This window comes from Bos taurus, chromosome 2 (genome assembly GCF_002263795.3).
Source record: "Bos taurus isolate L1 Dominette 01449 registration number 42190680 breed Hereford chromosome 2, ARS-UCD2.0, whole genome shotgun sequence".
In the NCBI taxonomy this organism is placed as follows: domain Eukaryota; kingdom Metazoa; phylum Chordata; class Mammalia; order Artiodactyla; family Bovidae; genus Bos; species Bos taurus.
In genome coordinates, this window is record NC_037329.1 from 90,786,582 (window position 1) to 90,811,658 (window position 25,077).

Genomic DNA, 25,077 nt, shown 5'->3' on the forward strand with positions numbered 1-25,077 from the left:
TCTCTCAAGGTAAAATACATCATATATGGGAGTTCAAAAATCAGTAATCAGAAGCGAGGTTTTTCGCTTTCAGAGTTCCCTGAGCCTAACAGTGTAAATGGAGAAGGCAATGGCACCCCACTCCAGTACTCGTCTGGAAAATCCCATGGACGGAGGAGCCTAGTAGGCTGCAGTCCATGGGGTCGCGAAGAATCGGACACGACTGGGCGGCTTCAGTTTCACTTTTCACTTTCATGCATTGGGGAAGCAAATGGCAACCCACTCCAGTGTTCTTGCTTGGAGAATCCCAGGGGCGGGGGAGCCTGGTGGGCTGCCGTCTATTGGGTCGCACAGAGACGGACACGACTGAAGCGACTTGGCAGCAGCTAAAGCTCGTTTTATTCGGAAGAAATCTCGCGATTTTTTTGTGAGTCTCTGTGGCGGGAACATACCGGAAGTCAGGGCGCTCTAAGTGGTACGTCATCTGGCGGAAGTGAGGTCATGTCCCAGAGGCCTTAGCGAGGAACTCTCCCGTTCGGGCGTTCTGCTTGTAGTGTGGTGTGGAACGTTTAGGCAACGTGGTTTGCTTCTTTGCGGGAAGGCTGGTCTTTGGCCGGCCACGGCCTTACGGGCCTTTGGGGACCATAGATTTGGTCTTTTTTCACTGGTAGGAGAGCTCGCGGCGAGCCGCGCAGCGCCCTGACCCGTCCTCACCATGCTGGTGCTGTTCGAAACGTCCGTCGGCTACGCCATCTTTAAGGTCGGTGGGAGATTGAGCTCTTGGAGGGGGAAGGCGGATGTTGGGCAGCAGATGAGAGGGAAAGCTGTAGGAGAGGACGACAGTGTTCAGGATTGCGTGGATGTCTTTTCTCTCCCCCTGCTCTGAAAGAAAGGGGAAAACTTTGGGCCTGGGAGGCGCATGTTTCAGTGAACACGTGGCCGCGCTGTTGGGGGCGTCGGGTTCGGTAAAAGGTTTTGGCCCAGTTAGGCGAGCAAGATCCGTGTTAGAATTTTACCGGTTATGATTCCTAGTTTAGATTTTGTTCTGAGAGTTTTGAGGAATGATTGGAAGGTTTTAACAGAAAAATGACCTCATCTAAACTTTGTTAATGAAGTTTCTTTACGCAGAATAGGAGGTAGAACTGACAGGATTGGCTGACGGATTTTAAAGTATGCGAGATTTGCGTTTAAAAAGTTGGGTGTGTGGAGGTAGGGAAGGAAAGAAAAGTTTTAGGGATTTGGGAGCTGGGAGAGGGGAGGATAATAGAATTCCAGTTTGGGCTATGTGAAGCTTTCGCTGTCTGTTAAACTTGGAAATAACAATGGTCCTTTCAAGTTTGAAGCCCAGAGAAAAAATCTGAGCTGGAGGTAACCAATTTAAGTTCGCTGTTTTCATAAGGAAGGTTAACTTTCAGTTCATCAGCAAGGAAATAATTGAACAGTGGGACGTGCATATAGTACAATGCTGTTGAGATGTTAGGAAGAATGAGGTAAATCAGGTGTCACCCACGTGCCTGGCACTCGAGCTCTAGGAATATAGCAAAGGAAAAAAAATGTTCATATGTACGGACAAGGCAAAAGAAGTGCTAGATAAAATATGTGGTATGATTCTAGTTATGAATTTTAAAACTGTGTGGTGTGGGTGCAGAGAGTCTGGAAGGATACATACCAAAATACTTGGGGACGTTTTTCGTTTTATTTTTCCAAGATTCTTTTGACATTTGAAAATATACTTGTGTTTGCATGTTAAAGTAAATGTTTGTTATTTTTAAGAAAACCAATAAGATAATTAACCCAAAGCTGATTTTGCTTATTTTTCCTCTCATTATTGTTGTCTGAGATGGTAATATTAGCAATTTTAAGAGACTAAAGTGCCTTAGAGCCTGTCAACAGCTCTATTAAGCTTTTCCCCAGCTTCCTGCAGTCAGAATCTAAATTCTTAGAGATCTGCACGTGCCCCCAAATTTTCTTAGCCAACATAGTCTATTGTATTTTGAGTCAGTGTCTGTGGATGAATTTGATCTAAATTGATGTTAATGTGTACTGTCGTGATCTGGATGCTAAGAGGGGAGGGTAACTTTGCACTGTTAGTAGTTGCCTCTAATGGTGGGGCGGAATCGGCTTAGCAATTGTGTGGTTTCTAGATCTGGGTCATAAAGTGTAAAGTCATATGATGAATTGTTGATTTCTGTTAATAAAGAGAACTCTCCATAAAACTAAGTCTTGAGTATTCCATTGCAGTTTTTAATGTTTATGTGCAAGTTTTTTTGTTCAGAATTGTTAAAAAAGTTTTTCTATATTGTAACCCAATATTAGAAATAACTAAAGGCTTGAATATATTGAAATATGCTTCATTTATAAATATTCAGTATTAGTAGCAGTTATTGATTCTGAATAAAATAGACTTCCAGAATATTCTGGATAAGTGATGGTTGCACAATTTTGTGAAAATTCCTAGAAAGTAAATTGTACACCTTAAAGGGGTGAATCTTACTGTATATGAAATATCTGTGTGTAAATATGCAATACAAAGTTGTTAGCTCCCTTTCCTATGATCTTTCAAAATGCTGGAGTATAAAATTATTAATATATTGGTTGCCTAAAATTCATCCTTGAATGAGAATCCTTTAAGAACATTTTTTCAGACTTTTGTTTTTTAAGGAATACATTTTATCCATATATACACAGTGGTTCAAAAAGAATTTAAAACTTTAAAACATTGTTACTCCTTAATGAAGTTATATATAAATGCAGAGACAATACCTAAAAGAATTATTATTTGTAGATCATTGCAAAAACTCAAGCCTTGTTCCTTATGTCTCGTGGCACGCAGAAGACTCAGCATTCTTAAGCCTTACTATCCCAATCCTTCACTATCCCAGATCTTTCCTGGCTGTGCTTCCCAGTGTGGTAGCCAGTAGTTGCATACAGCTGTGTGGGTGCGTGCATATTTAGTCGCTTCAGTCGTGTCCAACTCTCTGCGACCCTGTGGACCATGGCCTGCCAGGCTCCTCTGTCCATGGGATTCTCCAGGCAAGAATACTGAAGTGGGTTGCCATTTCCTTCTTCGATTCAGCTACGTAGCACTTGAAATGTGACTGGTAAAGCTGGGGAGATGGAATTTTTAATTCTGATTCATCAGTCACATTGTACAGTGCTGCTGTGTAGCATAGTGTGGTGTGTTCCTTTATTTTTTGAGAGCTCAAAGTTTTTCTTACGTGAATACCAAAGTTCCTATACAACATGATTACTAAGCAATATATTTTTCCAGCTTTATTGACTATAATTACATACTGTGTAACTCACTTTTGTAAATGTAAATAAAGTACATATAGTGCTTTTTATAGTAAAATAATTAACAGTATAACAGCAGTGCTAAAGATTTTAGTGGTAACAATAGCTAAGCTGTTCATTCCATCTTAATTCAAAATGATAAACTCTAAATGAATTTTGCATACTAATATTTCAGATTTCCTTGTCTGAAAATGAAGGATTAAAAGTTTGAGACAGATGTATAACAGAAAATGTAGCCTTATTTTATTTTTGTTCAGACTTCATGTTTGTTTCAATATGTTGCCCACAAATGGGAACATAACTGTAACCAAGGTTTTGTTTGAAGACCTTTCAGTGGTCATGATTTCATTACATTTCCTTTGGTGCTTTAACTTCGTGAATACTGATAATATCTCTTAAATATGTCAGTTTTTTAATCCAAATATTATTTTCAAATATACTTGCTTTTCAACTAGAAAAAAGGTGAGTTTTACTCATGAGTCATATCCCCTATTTGGTGGTACATATCCTCTCAGCAATCATTGGCCTTTGGGTATGGTTGATCACATTCTGAGTGAACTATTTTCTAAAAACCACAATTATTCTGTGAATTATTTCAAAAAAATAACTTTAATTACAAGTTTCAGTGCTTTCTTGAGATTTGATAAAATGTCTTTGGGTTCTAAAGTTTTCATGACAAAAATAGAACAGTTCATAGCTCGTTATTTTTTAATATGAAAGTGTGGTTTGCATTTACTATTTCATTACTCTGATTCCTGTTTTTCCAGTTCTGTAAATATATTTGATTTGGCTCTGTTGGGGGTTAAATTTAAACAATGCAAATCCTTAAAACCATCTTGCCACTCTGACAGAAAATTTCTTGATGTTTTATCATTAAATATGTATAAGGCTATAACTGGGAAATAAGTCTTACTCTATAAATGTTCTGTGATATTAAGGATTTGATGAAATGTAGTTTAGCAGTAAAGGGTAATTTTTCATTGATCAGCTAACTTTCCATAAAACAACACATGCAAAATATATATATATTTATAATACTGTATTTCACCAAATATAATATGCCATTATTTTACACTGCTGATTAATCTGACCTGCTATCAGTTGTAAGACATCCCAGTTTCAAGGTGTTATATATAAATATGGGGGAACTGCATTTTAGGACTGATACTACCTTAGCTTATATTTGAACAGTTGACTTCTCACCTGCTATTGGTGAGGAAAATAACTTACATTCATTCTTGATTTAAGTGAAACTGTTAGAAGCTCTTGAAGGCATTTTGACAGTACGTCTGTCAACATGCATTTCTTATATGATCGTTTAACTCCACTTTCAGTAATTTGTCCTATAGAAATACATGTATACGTATACAAATACGTAAAGGGTATGTATAAACATCATTTATAAATGATGTTATATTCATACAGTGCAATTCTTGTTAAAACCTAGAATTACGTCCATGATATGTTAAGTGTATAGCATGATTCCCGAAAGTACATGTTAATAAAATGTAGCATAAACAGTCAAAAAGTCTTGAGGAATATATACCTAAATGTTAATGACTATGTTTCATAGGTAAAAGTGCCCCTTTTCCCCCTTACCATGTTAAAATTTCTTACGTCAGAATGTGTCTTAGAACTAATAGTATCTAAGTTTTAGAGAAATCCTTAGTAATTTCATATTAGGGAGATCATAGCAATAAATAACAAATCTTCTGTAGAGAGTAGGTAAATTTTTTATTTTTCTTGATTTGTGAATATGATAGGCTTTGTGAAGGGGTCGAGGGGCTCTCTGAAAATAGAAAGTTTTTAACAAATATCCAACTCAATTTAAATTCCATCCATTTATTTGCAGGTTTTAAATGAAAAGAAGCTTCAAGAAGTTGATAGTTTATGGAAAGAATTTGAAACTCCAGAGAAAGCAAATAAAATGTAAGTCTTCATGAAACTAAGAACTTAACAGTTAACATTTAGAGGTGTTTGTTTTTGTTTTTGCCTTGTTCTGCGAGTTTGTGTGTCCCCCATATTCATATAATATATCCATAACTTTTTGAACTCAGCTTCAGGAGTAACAGTGGTATGAGCCTAATTATTAGATTCTTTATCTGGAACATAGGCTGTCTCAATTAATTTGTGTTAATTGCAGATGAGATTGGAAGCACCCGAAAATCACTATTTTGTAAGATGTTTTAAACTGTAAATTGATTGTGAATTAAGTATAAACTTTAATAATTGTCAAAAGCGTGGGCTGTGGGAATTTCCTGGTAGTTCAGTGGTTAGGACTCAGCACTCACTGCCAAGGACCCAGGTTCAGTCCCTGGTTGGGGAACTAAGATCCCACAAGCCACAAGATGTGGCCAAAAAGGAAGAAAGCATGGACTGCTAATAGATTTAACTTACAGATTCTCTTAGTGATATTCAGGTATTTTTGAACTTAGTGTATTTACTCTTCTTGGCTAATATTTCCTAACTCACCCTGAAGTGGTTAAATAACTAGCTAATAAATCCTAGAAAAACAGACTTGTGTTCCCCAAGGTCTCTGGACAAGAAAATAGAGTATGATAACCTTCATACCCGGATTAAGAAATGAGTGGTGGGGGAGAAAGCTGGCTTTTCCTCAAGGTAGAGTCAAGAAGGCAGTTTCACCACCTGTGAATCACCTTGTAAAATAGCCCATTTGGTGAACGTGGTCCTTAGTAAGGACCTAACTAATCTCTTGATTGTGTCCTTGAATGCCAAAGCATATTTGATAATTTATCTGCTAATGCTAATAAAAACTCACTAGAATCGAAGGAAACTACTTAACCTTGCTAAAGAGTATTGAACCCAAAGAGATGTCATACTAAACTATTACAGAAACATGGTATACTGGAAAACTACTTCAGAGTAATGCATATAACATGATTGCATTTTTGTATGTGTTGTACAGCAATATATGTGTTTATGCAAATATAGAGATATGAATAGATGCCACTTCAGATGAGTGAAATTGGTGGTGAGGTGAGGTGGAATAAGGTGAAATAACTGCTTTCTTCTTAAAAATCTTTGTATTGTTAAGTGTGCATTTGAGGTGCCACTAGGATGCTCCCCGACTAGGTAAGGGAACAGTATTGCTGAAGATAATACTGCTTTAGACTCAGTGGAAGACTGGTTTTGGTTTTCCCTTTTAAAGGGCTATATGGTTTAGTTGTTTGAGTAACCCGATTCATTGTTGTCGATGATGTATTCTTGTTGGACCTGAATTTGCATGATCTAACTCAAATATTCGTCACTACCACTGAGACAACAATGGGTTAACAATGTATTTGTTTCGATATAAAACAGTGTTGCCTTGCACCTAAGTGAATAGAGAGGAGGAGGGGAAGTGAGGTTAGCAAAATTTAGATCTAACAGTGAGTTATTTTTTCATGGCACTTGGACTAGATGGACAAATCAGTGTCATGAGATTCTCAAACTAAGAGGGACCCTTACACCTTTTCTATCCTGTATAGTAAAAGGCATCTGTGTCTAGCTTTAAGCAGCAGAGATTATGTTGAAGCTTCAACATCTTTCCTGTTTAGATACGGTGGCATACTTTTCTGCTGTTCTAAAGGAAAGGAAAGGAAAGTGAAGTTGCTCGGTCGTGTCCGACTCTGCGACCCCGTGCACTGTAGCCTACCAGGCTCCTCTCCAGAGTACTGGAGTGGGTTGCCATTTCCAAAGCCTGTAATACCTGTAATAGTTCCTCTGAATGTTACTAGCCTAGCATTTAGAGAAATTGGTCATTTTATGAAGTGTCTACCTTTGCAGCAATATGCAGTGGCAGGAAAGTTTCTTTTATTGGTGTATGCCTTGGAAGCAGTCCACTACCTCTTCTCCTAAATATATGGCATTTGCAAAATCAGTGTGCCCTCATAACATTTTTTTTTTCCCTTAATTCTAGAGTAAAGCTGAAACATTTTGAGAAATTTCAGGATACAGCAGAGGCATTGGCAGGTAAAATCAAAGACTAGCGCTTTTGTTTTTTAAATACTGGTAATTTGTTATTAAGAAATTGTTTGCTTTAGTTGCCTAAGTTAATCTTATTCAATGTTGTCAATGATGCATTCTTTTTGAAACTGAATTTAAGTGATCTAACTCAAATTCGTCACTACCACTGAGACAACATTGAGTTAGCTTTTTTTACTATAGGGCTGGTTTTTCCCCTACATGTGATGAGAGGTGAGAAGTGGTTAAGTTGATCTCCCTGTGGAAACCCAACAGCGTAATGCTGAAGCACAATTCAGTAAAAGCTATTCTACAAGGGATCAAGGTAATGTCAAGTCCACGGGTCTCTGATTTTTTAAATTCAGTGGTAAAGTTGAGAATAGCTAGGATTTGGAGTTGAAATAGTAAGGCAGCTCTCCAGGTATATACATTTTTAGAGTTCAAAAAAAAACCCCACAATATTATTAAAAGATTTAAGAAAACTAAAGGGGGGGGGCGCATTGTGGGTTTTTGTTTTTAGAAGCATACATAAGAGTTTACCTAAAAGGGCATGATTTTTTTTTATGATTTAGAAGAATGGGTGATGACTGTTACATCTTTCAACTAGTCCTAGTGATGAGACAGCAGATACAGAGTAGCGTTTACTAAGTAGGCTAGGCAGTAGGCACTTGATTTTCTTTTTGGCTGTGCTGGGTGTTTGTTGCTGCACTGCAGCGAGTAGGGGCTATTCTTTGTTGTGCTTATTTAAGAACAGTCTCTAGGGCACATGGGCTTCAGTAGTTGTGGTAAAGAGACTTAGATGCCGTCGGCACGTAGGATCTTCCCAGACCGGGTATCAAACCTTTGTCCCTTGCATTTGGCAGGAGGATTCTTCACCACTGAACCACCGAGGAAGCCCAGCACTTGGTTTTCTAATGTTCTTTTAATGCTGGGGAAAACAGGAAGATTGAATATAAAACTTATCATGAATTTTTCAGTTGCTTGAATTCTGTACTCAAGTCAGCTAACTACTTGGTGGTATATTTTGAAAATGAAGGATCATAAGGAAGAATATGGCTAACAGTTGAGCCCTAAAATTCATTTGACTGATCCAAATAATTTTTGTTCACCCTACAAGACAAGGGTAATTCCCTTATATAGTGAAAATTAGGAGTCTAATTAAATAATGTTGGCATATCAATGGACTACCCCAACCTTGGCAGAGGGGTAAGCGGAAGGAGGAGTCAACAGTAGGGCCAATTTTTAAAATAGTTCTAGGACTGCATAGATCAATTCATTAAAGCCTCATAGAGCCATAGAGCATAAATATGGTCATTTTGGCCTGAGGAAAATTTTAAAAATGTAAATTAAAAAATTTTTTTTTAAGATAGTTCTCTTCATCACAGTTTTAAAAATAAGTATGGGTAGAATTTTGGTAGTGTCCCAAGTGAAATTGTGTTAGCTATTCTTCAACTCTGGGGAGCATTATTCGTATAGACTGATTTGAATAACTCCTCCTGGAGTTGTAAAGGGCTGTAGCTCTGATCTCAAGTGCCCTTGGTAAGAGGGAGCACCGCACAATTGTGGGATCTTAGTTCCCCAACCAGGGATTGAGAGGTTATCTCATACTGATTCATTTGAGAAGAACCTGATGCTGGGAAAAACTGAGGGCAGGAGGAAAAGGGGATGAGATGGCTGGGTGACATCACCAAATCAATGGACACGGGTTTGGGTAGATTCCTGCATGTTGGTGATGGATAGAGAGGTCTGGTGTGCTGCGCTTCATGGGGTCGCAGAGTCGAACATGACTAAGTGACTGAACTAAACTCATACTGAGCTTTTGGTATTCCTTAAAATAATGTTAATAAATGGAGAAAATGTCATGCTAGATGAGAATTTAAAATCAGTCCCATACTCTCTCAGTCTACATTCCATGAGGGTAAAGGCTATGTTGTTCAGTGTCAAATCCCTAGCACATAAATATTTTTGGGTAAATGAATGAAAGTAGTGAGCTCCGCCAGGAATCTGGTCTTAGAAATTTAAAATGACTTTTCCCATCTATTTTTACCAGAAAGTTGAACTTGATCACCTTATTATTAGAACAATCCTTCCTGGGAATTAACTTTCCACTCCTTGTTAAAAGGCAGTTTTGATATTACAGAACTGAAACTGAGTGATTGTAGGTGTCAGGGTATACATTTAAAACTTGTAGCCTAAGGATGAGTCTGGGGTGTGATGTCAGTTTTATATTGGTCTCAGAAGCTAAAATGTGCTATTTGCATGGCAAGGTTTATTTTTAGTCTTGGTCACACTTTGAAGTTTCATGTCTTACAAACAGCCACAGTAAAATTTGGGGCCAGCCTAAATTTGGATGAAGGGAAAGATGCTGAGCGATGCTGAAGAGTGCCTAATAGAGAAAGGGAAAGATTCACCTTCCCCTTATCCCTGTCACCATCTTTGTATACCATCTACATATACCATATACCATCTACATATACCATATACCATCTACATATTATGAAGAGTGATTAACAGGGTTTTTGATACAGGGAAGATAAATAATCGTGAATGTTAGAATAGGATCTAGAGTAGAAATTTTTTACTTTTAAGAAATCTTAAAGGAGAGCACTAGGTTAGGTTAAAGTGTGAAAGTAAATGATAGGGAAGATTGAGAGCTAGAGGGAGGACATTGAATAAAAATTTTTAATTATAAAAGATTAAACACTTGTAAGGAAAGATTTCAGTTATTAGAGAAATGTAAATTAGAAAGGGGTCAGTGTTTCACAATATGTAAATTGTTAGAACTCAACAGAAGTAGTTTGAATCTTGGCTTATTTGTAAAGACCTCTTTGTGAGGTGTGTGTGACAGCTAGATCCCTTTTGTCCTCGCCTTTCATCTTCCAGATACCAGATGAAATGGATTTGAAATTCAAATGAATGGAAATTTGGTCAGGAGGAAAGAACAAGTACCTGGCTGATTAAGCACAAACTGCCTGACCTTTTAGAAATTGTGACAGACTTTCTGTCAGTCATACTTTAAATTTGGCCAAAACCCAGACAGATACCAGAAGAGATGTGGGTCCAGAGAATCTCAGTACAGGTCTAAGAAAGGAGGATGAGAGTTAAAAGTAGCACATTTAGAGCTTGCCAAAAATGAAAACAGTCTCCAAATCAAATTGGCTGCCCTCAGTAGTAATTCCCCAATCACTGGACATTGATTAGTAGTAGAGGCCTGTTGGCACATTTGGATCAAGGATTGGCAAAGACAAGACCTCCACTCAGGCATGCTTACAATGTGGCAGAACCTTCAAAATGAATAAATTCCTTTTTACCAGTCGTGACAGGATTTTTATGATATTTCACAATCCAGAACATCAGATCAATTGATGCACAGTGGCATGCTGCTGCTGCTGCTGCTAAGTCACCTCAATTGTGTCCGACTCTGTGCGACCCCATAGATGGCAGCCCACCATGCTCCCCCGTCCCTGGGATTCTCAAGGCAAGAACACTGGAGTGGGTTACCATTTCCTTCTCCAGTGCATGAAAGTGAAAAGTGAAAGTGAAGTCACTCAGTCGCGACTGACTCGTGGCGACCCCATGGACTGTAGCCCACCAGGCTCCTCCATCCATGGGATTTTCCAGGCAAGAGTACTGGAGTGGGGTGCCATTGCCTTCTCCAATAGTGACATAGGGGAGTGAATCTATTTGCTATTACAGAACAGATTGTTTCTAACGTATAATTCTGAGCTCACAGGGATTGAGTGATGTACAGGGAAGGAATGCTGGATCTGGTTTAACTCCTGGTTCTCAGTGCAAATGAGGGTGGGAAGATCAGATGAGATTGTGAAGTTTGTAATGTTTATCATTTCATTTCAGAAGTAATGTTAAATTCAGCTTTTGAAGTATGTTGTCTTTTTGGCTTTATTTATAAAATATTTAAATAAGATCATGAACTTTGAAGATAAAGTTTTGAGTTAGCTCTTTTGTTTTTCTTCCTAACAAGCATTCACAGCTCTAATGGAAGGCAAAATCAATAAGCAATTGAAGAAAGTTCTGAAGAAAATAGTTAAAGAAGCCCATGAACCCTTGGCTGTGGCTGATGCTAAACTAGGAGGGGTTATAAAGGTAAAGTTACAGTTTTCTTTAGTCTTCTAATCAGAGCTGACCTTTGTAATGAATGAAAAAGCCTGGCCTTTGTGATGAATTGTGTTTTGTAATTTCTCAGGATTGAATTCTTGATTCCTGCCCCCCCCCATACTATGTAATAATTGGTTTTCAATGTGGTTGTTAAAACTAAGGATATATAAGTAATACCTCAGATAAAACACTCTATATATCCTGCCATATTTTTGTTTAGGGACTTTTTTCCTTTCAATACAAATGGAATCATATCTTTTTTAGTGTATATGTTTATTAGAACACTTTACTGGAGGTAGAGTTGCTAAAAATTAAACATAAAGTAAGAATGGAAAGAAAGAGTGGATAGGTAGGCCCCAAAACATGAGAAGCAGGACAGTTTAGAAGCCAGTTGTGATGGTTTGATTTTCAGTAGTTACAGTAGGTCTTACAGTGCAAGCACACGAACATACCTCTCATTCTTTTTTCTTATTTTAATTGAAGTATAGTTGATTTATAGTCCCCTCATTCTTGAAATAAGGATTAATTCCTTGTAGGTATTTGAAGGTAGCAAACTGGTGACAAGATTTGAGGGCTTTTTTATTTTTTAAGGTAGAATTGTGAACTTAGTATTTGTTTAGGTAGGTGATTTCTAATACTGTCACGTAATAAAGTTTCTGTATTATCAATCTCATCTTCGTATTTTTCTGTTAAAAACATAAAGCTTTAGCATAAAAAACATACACATAGAAAGGCATATAGGAGGGCACATTGCTGCCTAGTGGGATTATGAGTATCTTTTTCTCCTTTTCAGTTTCTCCATTTGAAAAACTTAAACTGAATATCTCCTGTGTAAATACTAAATATTTGTTTCTTTTAAATGTGATGTAGCATTTACAATTTTGCATGCCTGTCGTTTGCATTTGATGAAATACAACTGTAGATTTGTATGGAGTTAGCAAATACCCTACAAAGTGAAAAAAATGAAGGCTTGCAAGACAGATTCATTCTGTTTGTATGAGGTATATAAAGATTTATGTGTATTTGTACTTACATACATTAGTGCATATTTTGAAAGTACCTCAGGGACCCTGACTGTAGGGAAAGGACCTGAGACCCAGATCTATTTATTGCTTTTGATTCATGTACACAGGCTGCCTTTCTAGAAGCTTATGCCAGTTTTGACCTCCACCAACAGTATGTTCAAGTGGTCTTCCCACACACATACCCAAAACTGCTTTTATGAAACTGAGAAATGTATATGTTTAAATCAATGCTATTTTAATATTTAGGAGAAGTTTTCTTTATTTAATACAGATGTTCTTGTTCATATAGGAAAAACTGAATCTCAGTTGTATCCACAGTCCTGTTGTTAATGAACTTATGAGAGGAATCCGTTCACAGATGGATGGATTAATCCCTGGGGTAGAACCACGTGAAATGACAGCTATGTGTCTTGGGTTGGCACACAGGTGAGATTTACTGGAAGATAGTCATCTTATTTTTACTTAATAATTATATAGCATGTTACAAATACTAATGTAATCCTCAAGAATCTAAAGAGGAACGTAGTTATAGCATCCTCATTTAACAGATGAGGAAATTGATGTATAAAGTCATAATAGCTGGTAAGTGATGAAGCTATTATTTCAACCCAGGCAGTTTGGCTTCATTGTCTGGGCTCTAAACCTCGTGATGGCGTACTCTACCTCTCCAGCGTTAGATGCTGCGATTCTTGGGCTTCCCGCTGCCGGCGCACCCCCCCGCCCCTCCCCGTTTTACATCTTCTAAATCATTTGCTACTCCATCTACTTGGCATCTCCCTGAACTTTCTCATCTGCTAATGATCTTTCTCTTCTGCTTTGTGTGTGTTTGTTGTTTTACTCTGACTTTTATTCAGATTTTTCTTGAGGCAAAGAGAAACATGTTAACCTATCATGTTTAACAAGAGGTCATTAGAACAGGCATTTCTGTGATATATGTCTTCCTGAAAAACATGGCATTCAGTGAAATTTCACTACAGTACTAGGGTTTGTGAAATAAAAAGATTGTGGGTAAAAGACTCAAATCCTATGTAACTTTGTAACCCAAAAGAAATGTTAACAGTTAAAAAGACATGTTGGAACTTCCCTCCACGTTTCACTGCACAGGGGATAGGTTTGATTCCTGGTCAAGAAAGTAAATTCCCACATGCTGCCAAAAGAGAAAAACAAAGTTTATATTAAAGACAATATATATGACAAGTTTATATTAAAGAAATACTAACGACACTTTCTTGGTGGTCCTGTGGCTAAGACTGTGCTCCCAATGCAGGGGCCTTGGTTTGATCCCAGGTGAGAGAACTAAGATCCTACATGCCACAACTAAGACCTAGAGCAGCCAAATAAAAATACTTAAAAAAAAGAGAAATACTACATAAACAAAGGCCTTTGCCTTTGAATAAATAAAATATGAGCATAGATTAATGAAAGAATTAAAGTGAGTTTTATAAATGAGCAAAATGCGCAAGAGTCAGGAAAAACTTTTTAATAAACATTCCTAAGAGAGAACAAATAGCTAAATTGAGTTAGGATCCAAATTAAGATTAATTGGCCTTGTGCACAGTAGTCGCTCTCATCTGAGGCAGTCAGATATCCCTCAGAAGATAGGTGGCAAGTTGGGCTGAGGCTGGGGATGTTGTTTGCACATCAGACAGTGCCCAGAATAGCCCCCACAACAAGTAATCAGGCCTCTGTTAATAGTGCCAGGATTAAGAAAACCCATATGTACGATATTATTGTTCCATGGCTTTCTTTTCTTTGGATGTTTATGAAGAGAAGAAACTGCTGTAGTTTTCTCACTGGTGGCGTAAAACATTAAGAATGCTGCACAAATTGTGTCATATGAACCGGTATGACTTGGACTACATGATATTATCCTATTTGTCATCATAAATGAATTTGTGTTACAGAAACATCAGTTGTAACGAGACAGATGTATTGTTTTCTTTCTAAATGTGTGCTTTGGGATCTTGAATGTTATATTCTTGTTTAGCTGATTTTTCCCATGTAGAAAAAATAATGTAGCTCCAGAAGAGGGGTTTGGGTAAAAGTTTTTTTGTTTTTTTTTTAAGATGTTAATTAAATGCTTTTCTTAGATGCTGTTTTAGTAATTTATATTTTTCTCCCTTCTCCCCAGCTTGTCCCGATACAGGTTGAAATTTAGTGCTGATAAAGTGGACACCATGATTGTTCAGGCAATTTGTGAGTATAGGACATGTGAGGTCTAACCTGTCTCTTCATTGTGGTTTTTTCCTCTTATTAAAATTGTATCTTTTATGATTGTTGAGGAAGAAAAAGACCAGCTAGAAGTTTAGTAAGTAAATTGGGAAATGCAGAATAGAAAATGGGAAAACTAATTATAATTTGACTACTTGGGGATAATAGGAATTACGCTACACTATTAATGTAAGCTGATTGACTAATATTTTTCCATGAAAAATGATAAAACCTTAAGATATGGGTGTGGGGTATTTTTTGCTTTATATATGTAATAAATCATTCAGTGATTTTTGGACATCAAAGTCTCAACAGTTTCCAATTTTAAACATTTCTTTAAATAGCAATTGTATTTCCAGGTGTGTATGCCCCCAAAACTGAAAGGAGTTACTCAGTTACTTATGCAGCTATGTTCATAGCATCGTGATTCAGCTAAAGGTAGAAACAGTCCAGATACCTATTAACAGACGAAGGGATAAACAAAGTGGTATATGCATACAATGGAATATTATTTATCCTTAAAAGTTCTAATACATGGTACAGCATAGATGAATTTTGAAAACACTGTGCTAGGTAAAATAGACTACTTGCAAGAAGACAAATATTGTGTGATTCCCCTTATGAGGTACTTAGAATAGGCAAATTCATAGAGGGAATAAAAGAGATCAGCAGAGGCTGGAGTGGTGAAAATGACTAAATTATTTCATGGGTGCAGAGTTTCTGTTTGGGATGATGGGCTATTTCGTCACAAGTTTTTTAAAAACCCTTTTAAGTTCTTGTTTTCTTTTTCATTTTAATCTACTGCAGCCCTGTTAGATGACTTAGATAAAGAACTAAACAACTACATTATGCGGTGTAGAGAATGGTATGGCTGGCATTTCCCTGAGTTAGGAAAAATTATTTCGGATAATTTGACATACTGCAAGTGTTTACAGAAAGTTGGTGAGTAACTTTATCCTTTAAGGTATTGAAAATAGTGATTTATTTAAATCCTAAAACATGAGTTACTGGTTTTTTAATTCTCTTCCCAGAGTTTTTAGTCTTGTATGTTTGAGGAGTATATCCATATTAACATCAGCTAGATTTCAAAAACAAAATTTGATTTCAGTGGCCTGCACAGTAGAGGACATAGTTCTCTAATTTGGTTTTTCTTGGGCTTCTTTTTAAAAAAAAATTTTGGAGTATAGGTGGCTCAGTGGTAAAGAATCTTGTCTGCCAGTGCAAGAAACACAGGAGACCTGGTTTGAATCCCTGGGCAAGGAAGATACCCTGGAGGAGGAAATGGCAACCCACTCTAGTATTCTTGCTTGGAAAATTCCATGGACAGAGGAGCCTGGCAGGCTACAGTCCATAGGGTCACAAAGGATGTGACTAAGCACACACACTCATTGTGTTACTTTTTACTGTACAGCACAGTGAATCAGTTATATATATATATATATCCACTCTTTAGACTTTTTCCATGTAGGTCATTCCAGAGTATTAAGTAGTTTCCTGTGCTATGTAGCAGGTTCTTATCAGTAACCTGTTTTATATATCATAGTGTGTATATGTCGATCCCAATTTATCTGCTCCCCACTCCCCTCAACTGGCTTCTTAGGGTGAATGTGTCTCACTGAAGTTGCCATTAATAAGGACAACTGTGGGACTGGGAAATTTCCTGAAATACATTAATAGTGATTAATTTTAAAAATAGTATTGCTATCTATACTGTTAATATTAAATTGTATACTATTACTATAATAATAATACTAGTAGAGGAACCTTAGGACTGTTCATAAAATGAATTACTTTAATCTCTAAAATCAAGCCCTTACATGTGTAAAGTTACTTGGTCAAACTTGTTTGCTTTTTGTTTTGTTCAGGCATCCCTTTCATTGGCTTATCTCTACTTTTTCTTTTGACTCTTTGGTGGATTTTATGTAATTTACTGAAGAGTGATTCTCCCTCATCCTCTGCAAACATTCCATAGGCGACAGAAAGAATTATGCCTCAGCTCAACTTTCTGAATTATTGCCAGAGGAGGTTGAAGCAGAAGTGAAAGCGGCTGCAGAGATATCTATGGGAACCGAAGTTTCTGAAGAAGATATTTGCAATATTCTGCACCTTTGCACTCAGGTACACTATGCACATAGGAAAACTCGTGGTGGTGGTACCAGCTCTGTAATTTCTGATGGCAGTGATGATTTTTAAATGTATTGTTCACCTGATAAATAAATATGAAGGTGTTCAGTCACTACCTCATCTGATGCCGTCTTGACTTATATACTTGCAGGGAGAAATATATCCTAAAATGAGGTTAAAGGAGTACTGTCTAGTTGATTTCTATTATTAGCAGTATCTGAATGTTTATAGCCTGTAATTTTTACCCCTCATTTGAAGATAGCTATATGACAATCACAGAGGATGACACAAATGTCTAGCCTTTCGAGTTTTTTTTTTTTTTTTTTTTTTACAAATGTTGATTAACATTTTTAAGCAGTGTATTAGGTTTACATATATTGTCTAATTTTTAAATATTAAAATTTCACAACAGCCTTTTTATAGAAAACTGAGATAAGGAATGGTTAATTTTCCTGGGAAACTGCTCTGTGATAATTTGGGGCTCTGATGTTTTAGACATGTGAATTTTATACTGCTTTTATTCTTAAACTATTTATGACTTACTCATTTTGTTTCTTAAACTAGGTGATTGAAATCTCTGAATATAGAACCCAGCTTTATGAATATCTGCAAAATCGAATGATGGCCATTGCACCCAATGTTACAGTCATGGTTGGGGAATTAGTTGGAGCACGGCTTATTGCTCATGCAGGTGATGATTTTAATATAATTTGTAAACATGGGTATTGAGAGTTGTTTTCTAGGTAGGATCTTATTTTCTTTTAAACTGGAGTTTAAAAATAAATCTGGGTAATAAGTAGAAGTGAATGGTGTATGTGCGAGGACTAAGGACCAAGTGTTCGATGATGATTTTTATTTGTATGCCTGATTTCCTTTCGGATAGTGAAGGCATCTTTAGTCACTACCTCTTCTGAGACACTTGTGGTCCATTGTCAGAAGTTTGTTTTGGTTAATTAGAGAATTGGATGAATACAGGAGGATGAAATCAGGTTTACCTCATTTTACTGTGCTTCACAGATAACTGTTTTTTAAATTCATAGTTTGTGTTAGCCCTGTGTAGAACAAGTCCATTGGCATCATTTTTCCAACACGACTTGCTCACTTCATGACTCTGCCGTATTTTGGTGATTCCCACAATATTTCTAACTTTTCCATTCTTAGATTTGTAATGTTGGTCTTTGGTCAGTGATCTTTGATGTTACTACTACAACTTGCTGAAGGTTCAGATGATGTTTAACATGTTTTTAACAGTAAAGCATTTTTAAATTGAGGTATGTACATTGTTTTTCCAGACAGTGCTATTTCATACTGAGTAGAGTACCCATAACATACAGCTTCAATATGCACTGGGAAACAAAAATTCGTTTACTTCATTTATTGCAACACTTGCTTTATCGTGGTGATCTGGAACAAAATCCACTATATCTCGAGTGTGCCTGTATATACCATTGATAGAGAATTTATTTACATCAAAGTGTTTAAACTAGAGTACTTCTTTTACCTGCATCATTAATCAGAAAAATAGGACATTCACATCTCCTCAGCTTCTAGGTTGCTCATCTGGGCTGGTTTTTATGTCTACATCTGAAATTTCATAGATGTAGCTAAATGAGTAGCAGGAAGAGATGCAGGGATTAATAGAAATATACGTTTCTTGAATTTTAAACATGTATCTAGTGGTTGAGCGACTATTAATATTGATATTCTCTGACAGAAAATCTGTGCAGCATATCTGGCAAAGCAACAGCTTTTGATGCCTGATTATTGATTGTGTTTATATCTCCTCAGCATGAATTTATCACATCGTTTTACTGAGATGCCTTAATAATGAGTTTTTCATTTACCTATTATTTTAATATTTAAAGGAGTAGAATATTTCATGTCTAAAATAAGTCTCAGAAAAATAAGGGCTATATCGGATGATGTCTGTGAATACATAAACTTTGAACTCTCCCATGGTATGCTACTGAAATGTGAGGTAGTGATACCATCTCTTCAGGCAGATAGGTATGATTAAACAGATAAGCTTCAGTTTGCCATAGACATTCATCACAGACCTCTGCTTGTGGTGCTAATGGATAAATCACAAATGCTGAAGTATCAGGAATTTGGGCTAATTCCAAACTATAAAATCCTATATTATATCTGATTTTTATATACTCTTTGGCTATAATACTTAGACTCTAGGTCTTTTGTATTTGGAAGAACTTTCCTCAAAGTTACTACTTTTATTTTGAAGGTTCTCTTTTGAATTTGGCCAAACATGCAGCTTCTACAGTTCAGATTCTTGGAGCAGAAAAGGCACTCTTCAGAGCCCTCAAGTCTAGACGAGATACCCCTAAGTATGGTCTCATTTATCATGCTTCACTTGTCGGCCAGACGAGCCCCAAACACAAAGGAAAGGTGAGTTACAATTTTCCTGGCGCAGGCCTTTTTTTCCTCCAAATGATTTTGATCTTATTCTATAGTGGTCAATAAATCTTTGTTGTTTCTTTTTCATCAAATAGAGAATTGTGAATTCTTTAAACTCTAGTGTACACTGAAAGAAAAGGTTAGAAGATAAAGTGTTTGCTGTTTTAGTACTTTTCCAGATTCCCATTCATTGGTGGGCGGGGGTAGGGTGTGGCCCATCAGAAGTTTTCTGTGTGGCAGGAAATCAATTTAACATCAACATTCATGACCCGTTTTAAAATGATGTCACATACACTGTGCTAAACACTGGATAGGCCTTTGGTGGATGCTTTTAATAGCCCTATAAGTTGTTAGTGTCTGTTTTACAGAGGAGGAATCTGACGCTTAAAAGTACTTTCAAGCTTTTATACATACCTAGTTTAACAGAAATTTTATAAAATTTAGAGTAGAGTGATGAAAGAAATAAAATGAAAATTCAGTAAAATGAAATGTTATTTAGCTTAAAAGGGGGCAATACTTAACTGTGGATGACCTCATAATGTAGGTCTAATATCACATAGTAAAAACGAAAAGATGAGAAAATGGCTTGAGCTAGTTTTAGACATGAACTACTGGCAAGATCTTTTCAGTTAGCCATCACATGGTGGCAGAGGTTCTAATAGGAGGTGAACGGCTTAAATATGGTTTACAATAAATAGATGTGTAATTCCTGACTTGTAAAAAATCCTAGAGTGACTCGTAAAGTCAATGATTGAGCTGTAGTGTTTTCATGAATAAACTGAGTGATTTTTTTTACATCTCAACTTGGAGTATAGTTTGAATGTATCTGACTTCAAGTTCTTTGTTAGATTTCTCGGATGCTGGCAGCCAAGACTGTTTTGGCTATCCGGTATGATGCTTTTGGTGAGGATTCCAGTTCTGCAATGGGAGTTGAGAACAGAGCGAAACTAGAAGCCAGGTTGAGAACGTTGGAAGATAGAGGGGTAAGAATCATGTTCTGCACATTGTAGAAATGTTACCTATCAAAAATTAATAAACTGTAGCTTATGTACATTTTCATTTTACCTGCTAGTCAGTTTTACTTTATGATACATTTTATTATGTCTAATATTAATACATTCTATTTCTGCTTACTGTTAAAAGAGTTTCCCTAGTATGTGACTGTGGTCTAGTGGTTAATTAAGATCGACCTGGCAGTGCAGGGGACATGGATTTGATCCCTGGTCCGGGACAATCCACATGCCGTGAGATAAATCTCACGGCAGAGCCACAACAAAAGAAGCCACTGCAATGAGTAGCCCACACTGCAGCTGGACAGTAGCCTATATGTAGCAACAAAGACCCAGAGCAGCCAAAAAAATAAATTATTGACATACTAATGTATATATTATAAAGAGATTATCCCTTATAAAACATTAATAATTTTTATTTTCTTAGATAAGGAAAATAAGTGGGACAGGAAAAGCGTTAGCAAAAGCAGAAAAATATGAACATAAAAGGTAAGTTGAGTGCATTTGGGGGAAGCATGTATGAATAATTTTTGCTTAAAAAGAGTCAGAAGACAAAAGTCTCAAAGCAGCTAAGAAGCATAAGTATTCAGACCTCACTATGAAATTATAAAAAAAGATATTTGTTGGGAGAAGTGTTTTTGTTCTTATTTAAAATGTTCAATACTGATGAAGTAGGTGGTGGTGATGCAAATAGAACAATTTGAAAACTGTGTCAAGAGCCTTAATTATTTCTTTCTACCTTGTTAGAACAAAAGCAGGTATCTTGGTTTTAGGGAATCTTTATCTATATGGATCCCTTCTTATTCCTCTGCCTCTTGTAATCTTGTGAATGGAGTATTATTCTGTATTAAACTTGATTCAGGGCTTTTTTTTTGTTTTCAGTGAATTGCCCAGTGTCCTAAAACTTGACTTGGTTCAGTTTTTACTTTCTAGTATAATCATTTGGTTTAAAGAGATTTCTTACATTTTTCTTTTTTAATTGAATATTTCTTCTGTGCTGTAGTTACTACATTGATTACTAAATCAGAATTCATTTAGTTCACTTCTCGTGAAATGTGACTGACCTCCCTAGAAAATAGGTAGACATCTCTTTACCTTTTGGAGACTTAACTTACATAAACTTCCCTGAAGTCACTAAAATGAAAGTGTGGTATGCTCATGTATTACCTAATGACTGTTTCCTTTAAATCTCTTTAGAATTAATTTGATTATAAGCATTTGTAAAGATTTTCTAAGATTCTGTGGCTCTTTCAGTGAAGTGAAGACTTACGATCCTTCTGGTGACTCCACATTACCAACCTATTCTAAAAAACGCAAGATTGAACAAGTAGACAAAGAGGATGAAGTTATTGAAAAGAAGGCCAAAAAGGCCAAGGTTAAAATTAAAGGTTAGTTTGAATTTTGTTAATGTCATTTCTATTCCTGTTGCATAAGAAGTACAGAATTCTGTGTGACTCAGGGAACTCAAACTGGGCTCTGTAACAACCTAGAGGGGCAGGACGTGGGAGGGGTATATGCACACTTATGGCTAGTTCATGTTGATGTGTGTCAGAAATCAAACCAATATTGTAAAGCAATTATCCTTCGATTAAAAATATATAAAGAAAAATGGGGAAAGTGCATACCATAGAACTTGATTATGAAACCACCATATTGGAAGCTAATTCTAATAACCATCTTCTCTAGGGAGTTAGAATATTGTTAAATTTATCATATATCATAAGAGAAATGGGAAAAGCATCTCTGTGAATATATAGGATTATATTAAGTGTATCAAAACTTGAATTTCTAACGTGAACTATTTTGAGAGTCAGCTTAACAGAGAAGAAAACAAGGTATGTGGTTTCTAAATTAGTAGCTGAAATATTTTTGTTGAGCATAGAATTGATGCAGCAGTACTTCATTGTTTGTGTTACATGAAAAGAACTAGAGTAATAACTGGATAGCCTACCATCAGAATAATAGTTAATAAGTGCTCCCCAGTGAACTAGGCTCACTTAAGTTGATAAGTAAATTCCCCCAATTATTAGCTGCACTTGTGTTGAATGCTTAGTTTTAAAGCAATTACCAATTTAACTTTTAGTTTCTAAATAGCTTAGGGGTCAAAAAGCACTATCAGCAAATGTGGACTTCTGCTCTGCACTGAGTGAAGAAAACATAAGCAAGTTATTTAACTCCTATGTTTCATTTTCCTTACTCAACAAAAAGAACTGTAAGCCCATTAGTAGATTTGAATCTTGACTTGTAATATTTATTAAGCGTTTCAAACTTAACCTTCCTGGATCTTTGCCACTCCCAATCCATTTCTACATGATATTCTCTGTTTTATAAATGGGAATCCTGGTTGCTTTGGCCTTTAACATTGACTTGTGTTATAACCCAAGTGTATTCTGGTAGCACATCCTCTTAATTCTACTTGGAAAGTATTTCTAGCACCTAACCATTTATCATACCCATCACTGCCATTCTTAGCTGCAATGGCACTCCCATTGCCTTCTCATCTAATTCTATTCCTTTGGTCACTCTGCTCCAGCCACACTAGCTGCCTTGCTATTCCATGAACCTGCCAACTTCCCTTCTCTCCTAAAATAATCTTAGTATTTGGTCTTCTCTTAATGTGGGATATTTTCCCTCAATATAGGTGAATCATTTACTTTTTTTAGGTATTTGCCTAGCTATCCTGTATAAAATGTCCATAGGAATTGCCTTCATTTGTGCTCCTTTCTTTGTTTGCTTTTATCCGTTAGACTGTTTACTACATAAAATATTTTATGGTGTACCTTTTTTCTCTTTTTTGGTCTATTTCCTAGTAAAATAAAGGGTTTGTAAGGGCAAGAATTTTTGTCTGTGCTATTCCTTGCTGTATCTCCAGTTGTCTAGAACAAGCCCTAGCATATAGTAGGTACTAAATAACTGCTTGGTCAGTGAATTTCTAATGATAGCTACCCATTATGAGTCCTTATTTTAATGTGCTAAGCATTTATGCTAAGCATTTTGCATAAATTTTCATGTATTAAATCATCAAACCCTAGAAACAGTCAAAGGAGATAGACATTACTAAATTTTAAAAAGAATGAGGAGGTTGGGTGTACAGAGGTATTAAATTGCTTACTATCATTTATTGTTAGTACTACTATACTAGGTAAATATTTGAAGGACATTTACCGCTATAAAATTATATGTAACAAACATTGGAGAGTTGACTACAATGTTGGGAAAAAACATTGTCAGAGGGGTTTGAAGGGAGAGGAGCCTGATACTGATACAATGTTAATTGTAGTATTTTTATACTTGTTCAGTTGAAGAAGAAGTAGTAGAAGATGTAGAAGACACAGAAGAAGAAGGAGTACAAGTTGTAGAAGAACAGGAAACATCTGTGAAGAAGAAGAAGAAAAAGGACAAGAAGAAACACGTTAAGGAAGAACCACTTTCTGAAGAAGAGCCATGCACCAGCACAGCAGTTGCTGTATGTTTGCTTTTAATTATTAGTATTTTATTGACATGGGCAGAGTTTCCATATTTTATTCTACTCTGTATGTTAGAAATGAACAGGTAGTTTTTTAAAAACCGTTTTTAAAAGTGGTTTCATTAAAGAGAAACAATTAAAAAACTCACTGTTGTGTTTGGAACCCCCATGTTATAAAAAGCCGCTTCCCAAACCTAGAATCTTGTTACAAAATGGGTTTGGTCTGAAATGGAAGAGAATATCATTTGCTACAAATCACGGAGGTGATTTTTGGATTTTAGTCTTTCTTCCAGGCTTGTTTTCAAGGGAAATAAAATAGACTGCTTTTTATAAAGAAAAGTTATTTTTAGTCACTTGTACATTTCCAGCTCTTTCAAAAGCCTTCTTGTTGATTATTTTCAGAGTCCAGAGAAAAAGAAGAAAAAGAAAAAAAAGAAAGTCAATGAGGACTAATAGAAGGAACCATTCTTTCAAAGAGTTCATAATTGAATCACCTGGATACATCATGCTTATGATTCAGTCAGAAATATACCCAAGATACTCTGTAAAATAATTGATGGGAGGTTGGATGAGAAAGAAAGATTAATCATTAATAGCATTTCATACCTATTTGTGTCTTGACATACTTCAACTATGTTAATTTTATTATGTCATCATTTCTTAGGATATTTGTTATACAAATAAAAATATTTTCTTTGTATTTTGACAGTTCTGTGATTTCTCTACTTTAGGTCGAGAATTTGGGGTTCTTTATGTTATGTAGCATTTGATAATTAGTATTTTGATAATTATACCTGAAAAGTGAGAGTTGTGAACCATTAATCTGAAATTTAGCCTTTCGGAAGGCAATAATTAGATGGACCAGTTTAAGAATCCCACTTAATGTGTTTCTCTTGCCTTTTTGGACCCTCTTCTATTTTTCTCCTACCTTTCTGTTTTTGTCATATAAGTAAAGCTATCTTTTGTGTTCAAAGCTTTAAAATTAGGTGAACAAACTTTCCTTCTGTCTCTTTAGGAAGAAAAAAACTGTCCCTAACTTAGTTTGCATTTCTAGAATGTGGAAGAAAATCATTATTAATCTAGACCCTGATTTGTTTTTAAAGTAATCTAAAGTGATGTTTTAAAAAAACAATACAAAATGATTTTATAGTGAAGAATGAGGGTGTATAAAGGAAAAACAAGAGAAAAAAAAAAATGTCAGTAGGAGTGAAGTATAAACCAGGACATAGAACACCAAAGATGCTGCTACTACTGAGCCCGCGTGCTGCAACCACTGAAGACCTTGCGCCTAGAGCCCGTGCGCCACAAGAGAAGCGACTGCGCTGAGAAGACAGTGTACTGCAACTGGAAGAAGCCCACACACAGCATCAAAGACCCAGCACAACCAAAAAAGAGAAATCTTTGTTTCACAAGACAATATTTAATAAGTGAGTGTCAGCCTTATAGTCATGACAGCTACAAGTTTCATGGGCTTTTG

At 36.2% G+C, this 25,077-nt stretch overlaps 1 protein-coding gene and 4 non-coding genes across 8 annotated transcripts; all 5 read left to right on the forward strand.

The window, feature by feature from the left end:
- The first annotated feature begins 475 nt into the window (after positions 1-475).
- NOP58 (NOP58 ribonucleoprotein) lies at positions 476-24,306 on the forward strand. Of its 4 annotated transcripts, none has more exons than NM_001192957.1 (15): positions 476-739; positions 5,126-5,202; positions 7,193-7,245; positions 11,219-11,340; positions 12,667-12,803; positions 14,509-14,573; positions 15,396-15,530; positions 16,561-16,706; positions 17,277-17,403; positions 18,952-19,115; positions 19,973-20,107; positions 20,562-20,623; positions 21,389-21,522; positions 23,464-23,600; positions 24,003-24,299. In NM_001192957.1, exons 1-15 carry the CDS (start codon positions 695-697, stop codon positions 24,051-24,053), a joined length of 1,590 nt encoding a protein of 529 aa, NP_001179886.1. In that variant the 5' UTR covers positions 476-694; the 3' UTR covers positions 24,054-24,299. The 4 variants fall into 4 exon arrangements, with proteins under 4 accessions (NP_001179886.1, XP_005202669.1, XP_005202670.1 ...); XM_005202612.5 differs by having other exon boundaries at positions 488-739; positions 23,434-23,600; positions 24,003-24,306; XM_005202613.5 differs by lacking the exon at positions 7,193-7,245 and having other exon boundaries at positions 488-739; positions 23,434-23,600; positions 24,003-24,306.
- LOC112443666 (small nucleolar RNA SNORD70) lies at positions 6,475-6,563 on the forward strand. Its single transcript, XR_003032075.1, has one exon. It is a non-coding gene; the product is annotated as a small nucleolar RNA SNORD70 (small nucleolar RNA).
- Positions 7,335-7,421, forward strand: LOC112443665 (small nucleolar RNA SNORD70). Its single transcript, XR_003032074.1, has one exon. It is a non-coding gene; the product is annotated as a small nucleolar RNA SNORD70 (small nucleolar RNA).
- Positions 16,760-16,845, forward strand: LOC112443676 (small nucleolar RNA SNORD11B). The gene has a single exon (XR_003032086.1). It is a non-coding gene; the product is annotated as a small nucleolar RNA SNORD11B (small nucleolar RNA).
- Positions 17,548-17,631, forward strand: LOC112443674 (small nucleolar RNA SNORD11). Its single transcript, XR_003032083.1, has one exon. It is a non-coding gene; the product is annotated as a small nucleolar RNA SNORD11 (small nucleolar RNA).
- Positions 24,307-25,077: the final 771 nt, after the last annotated feature.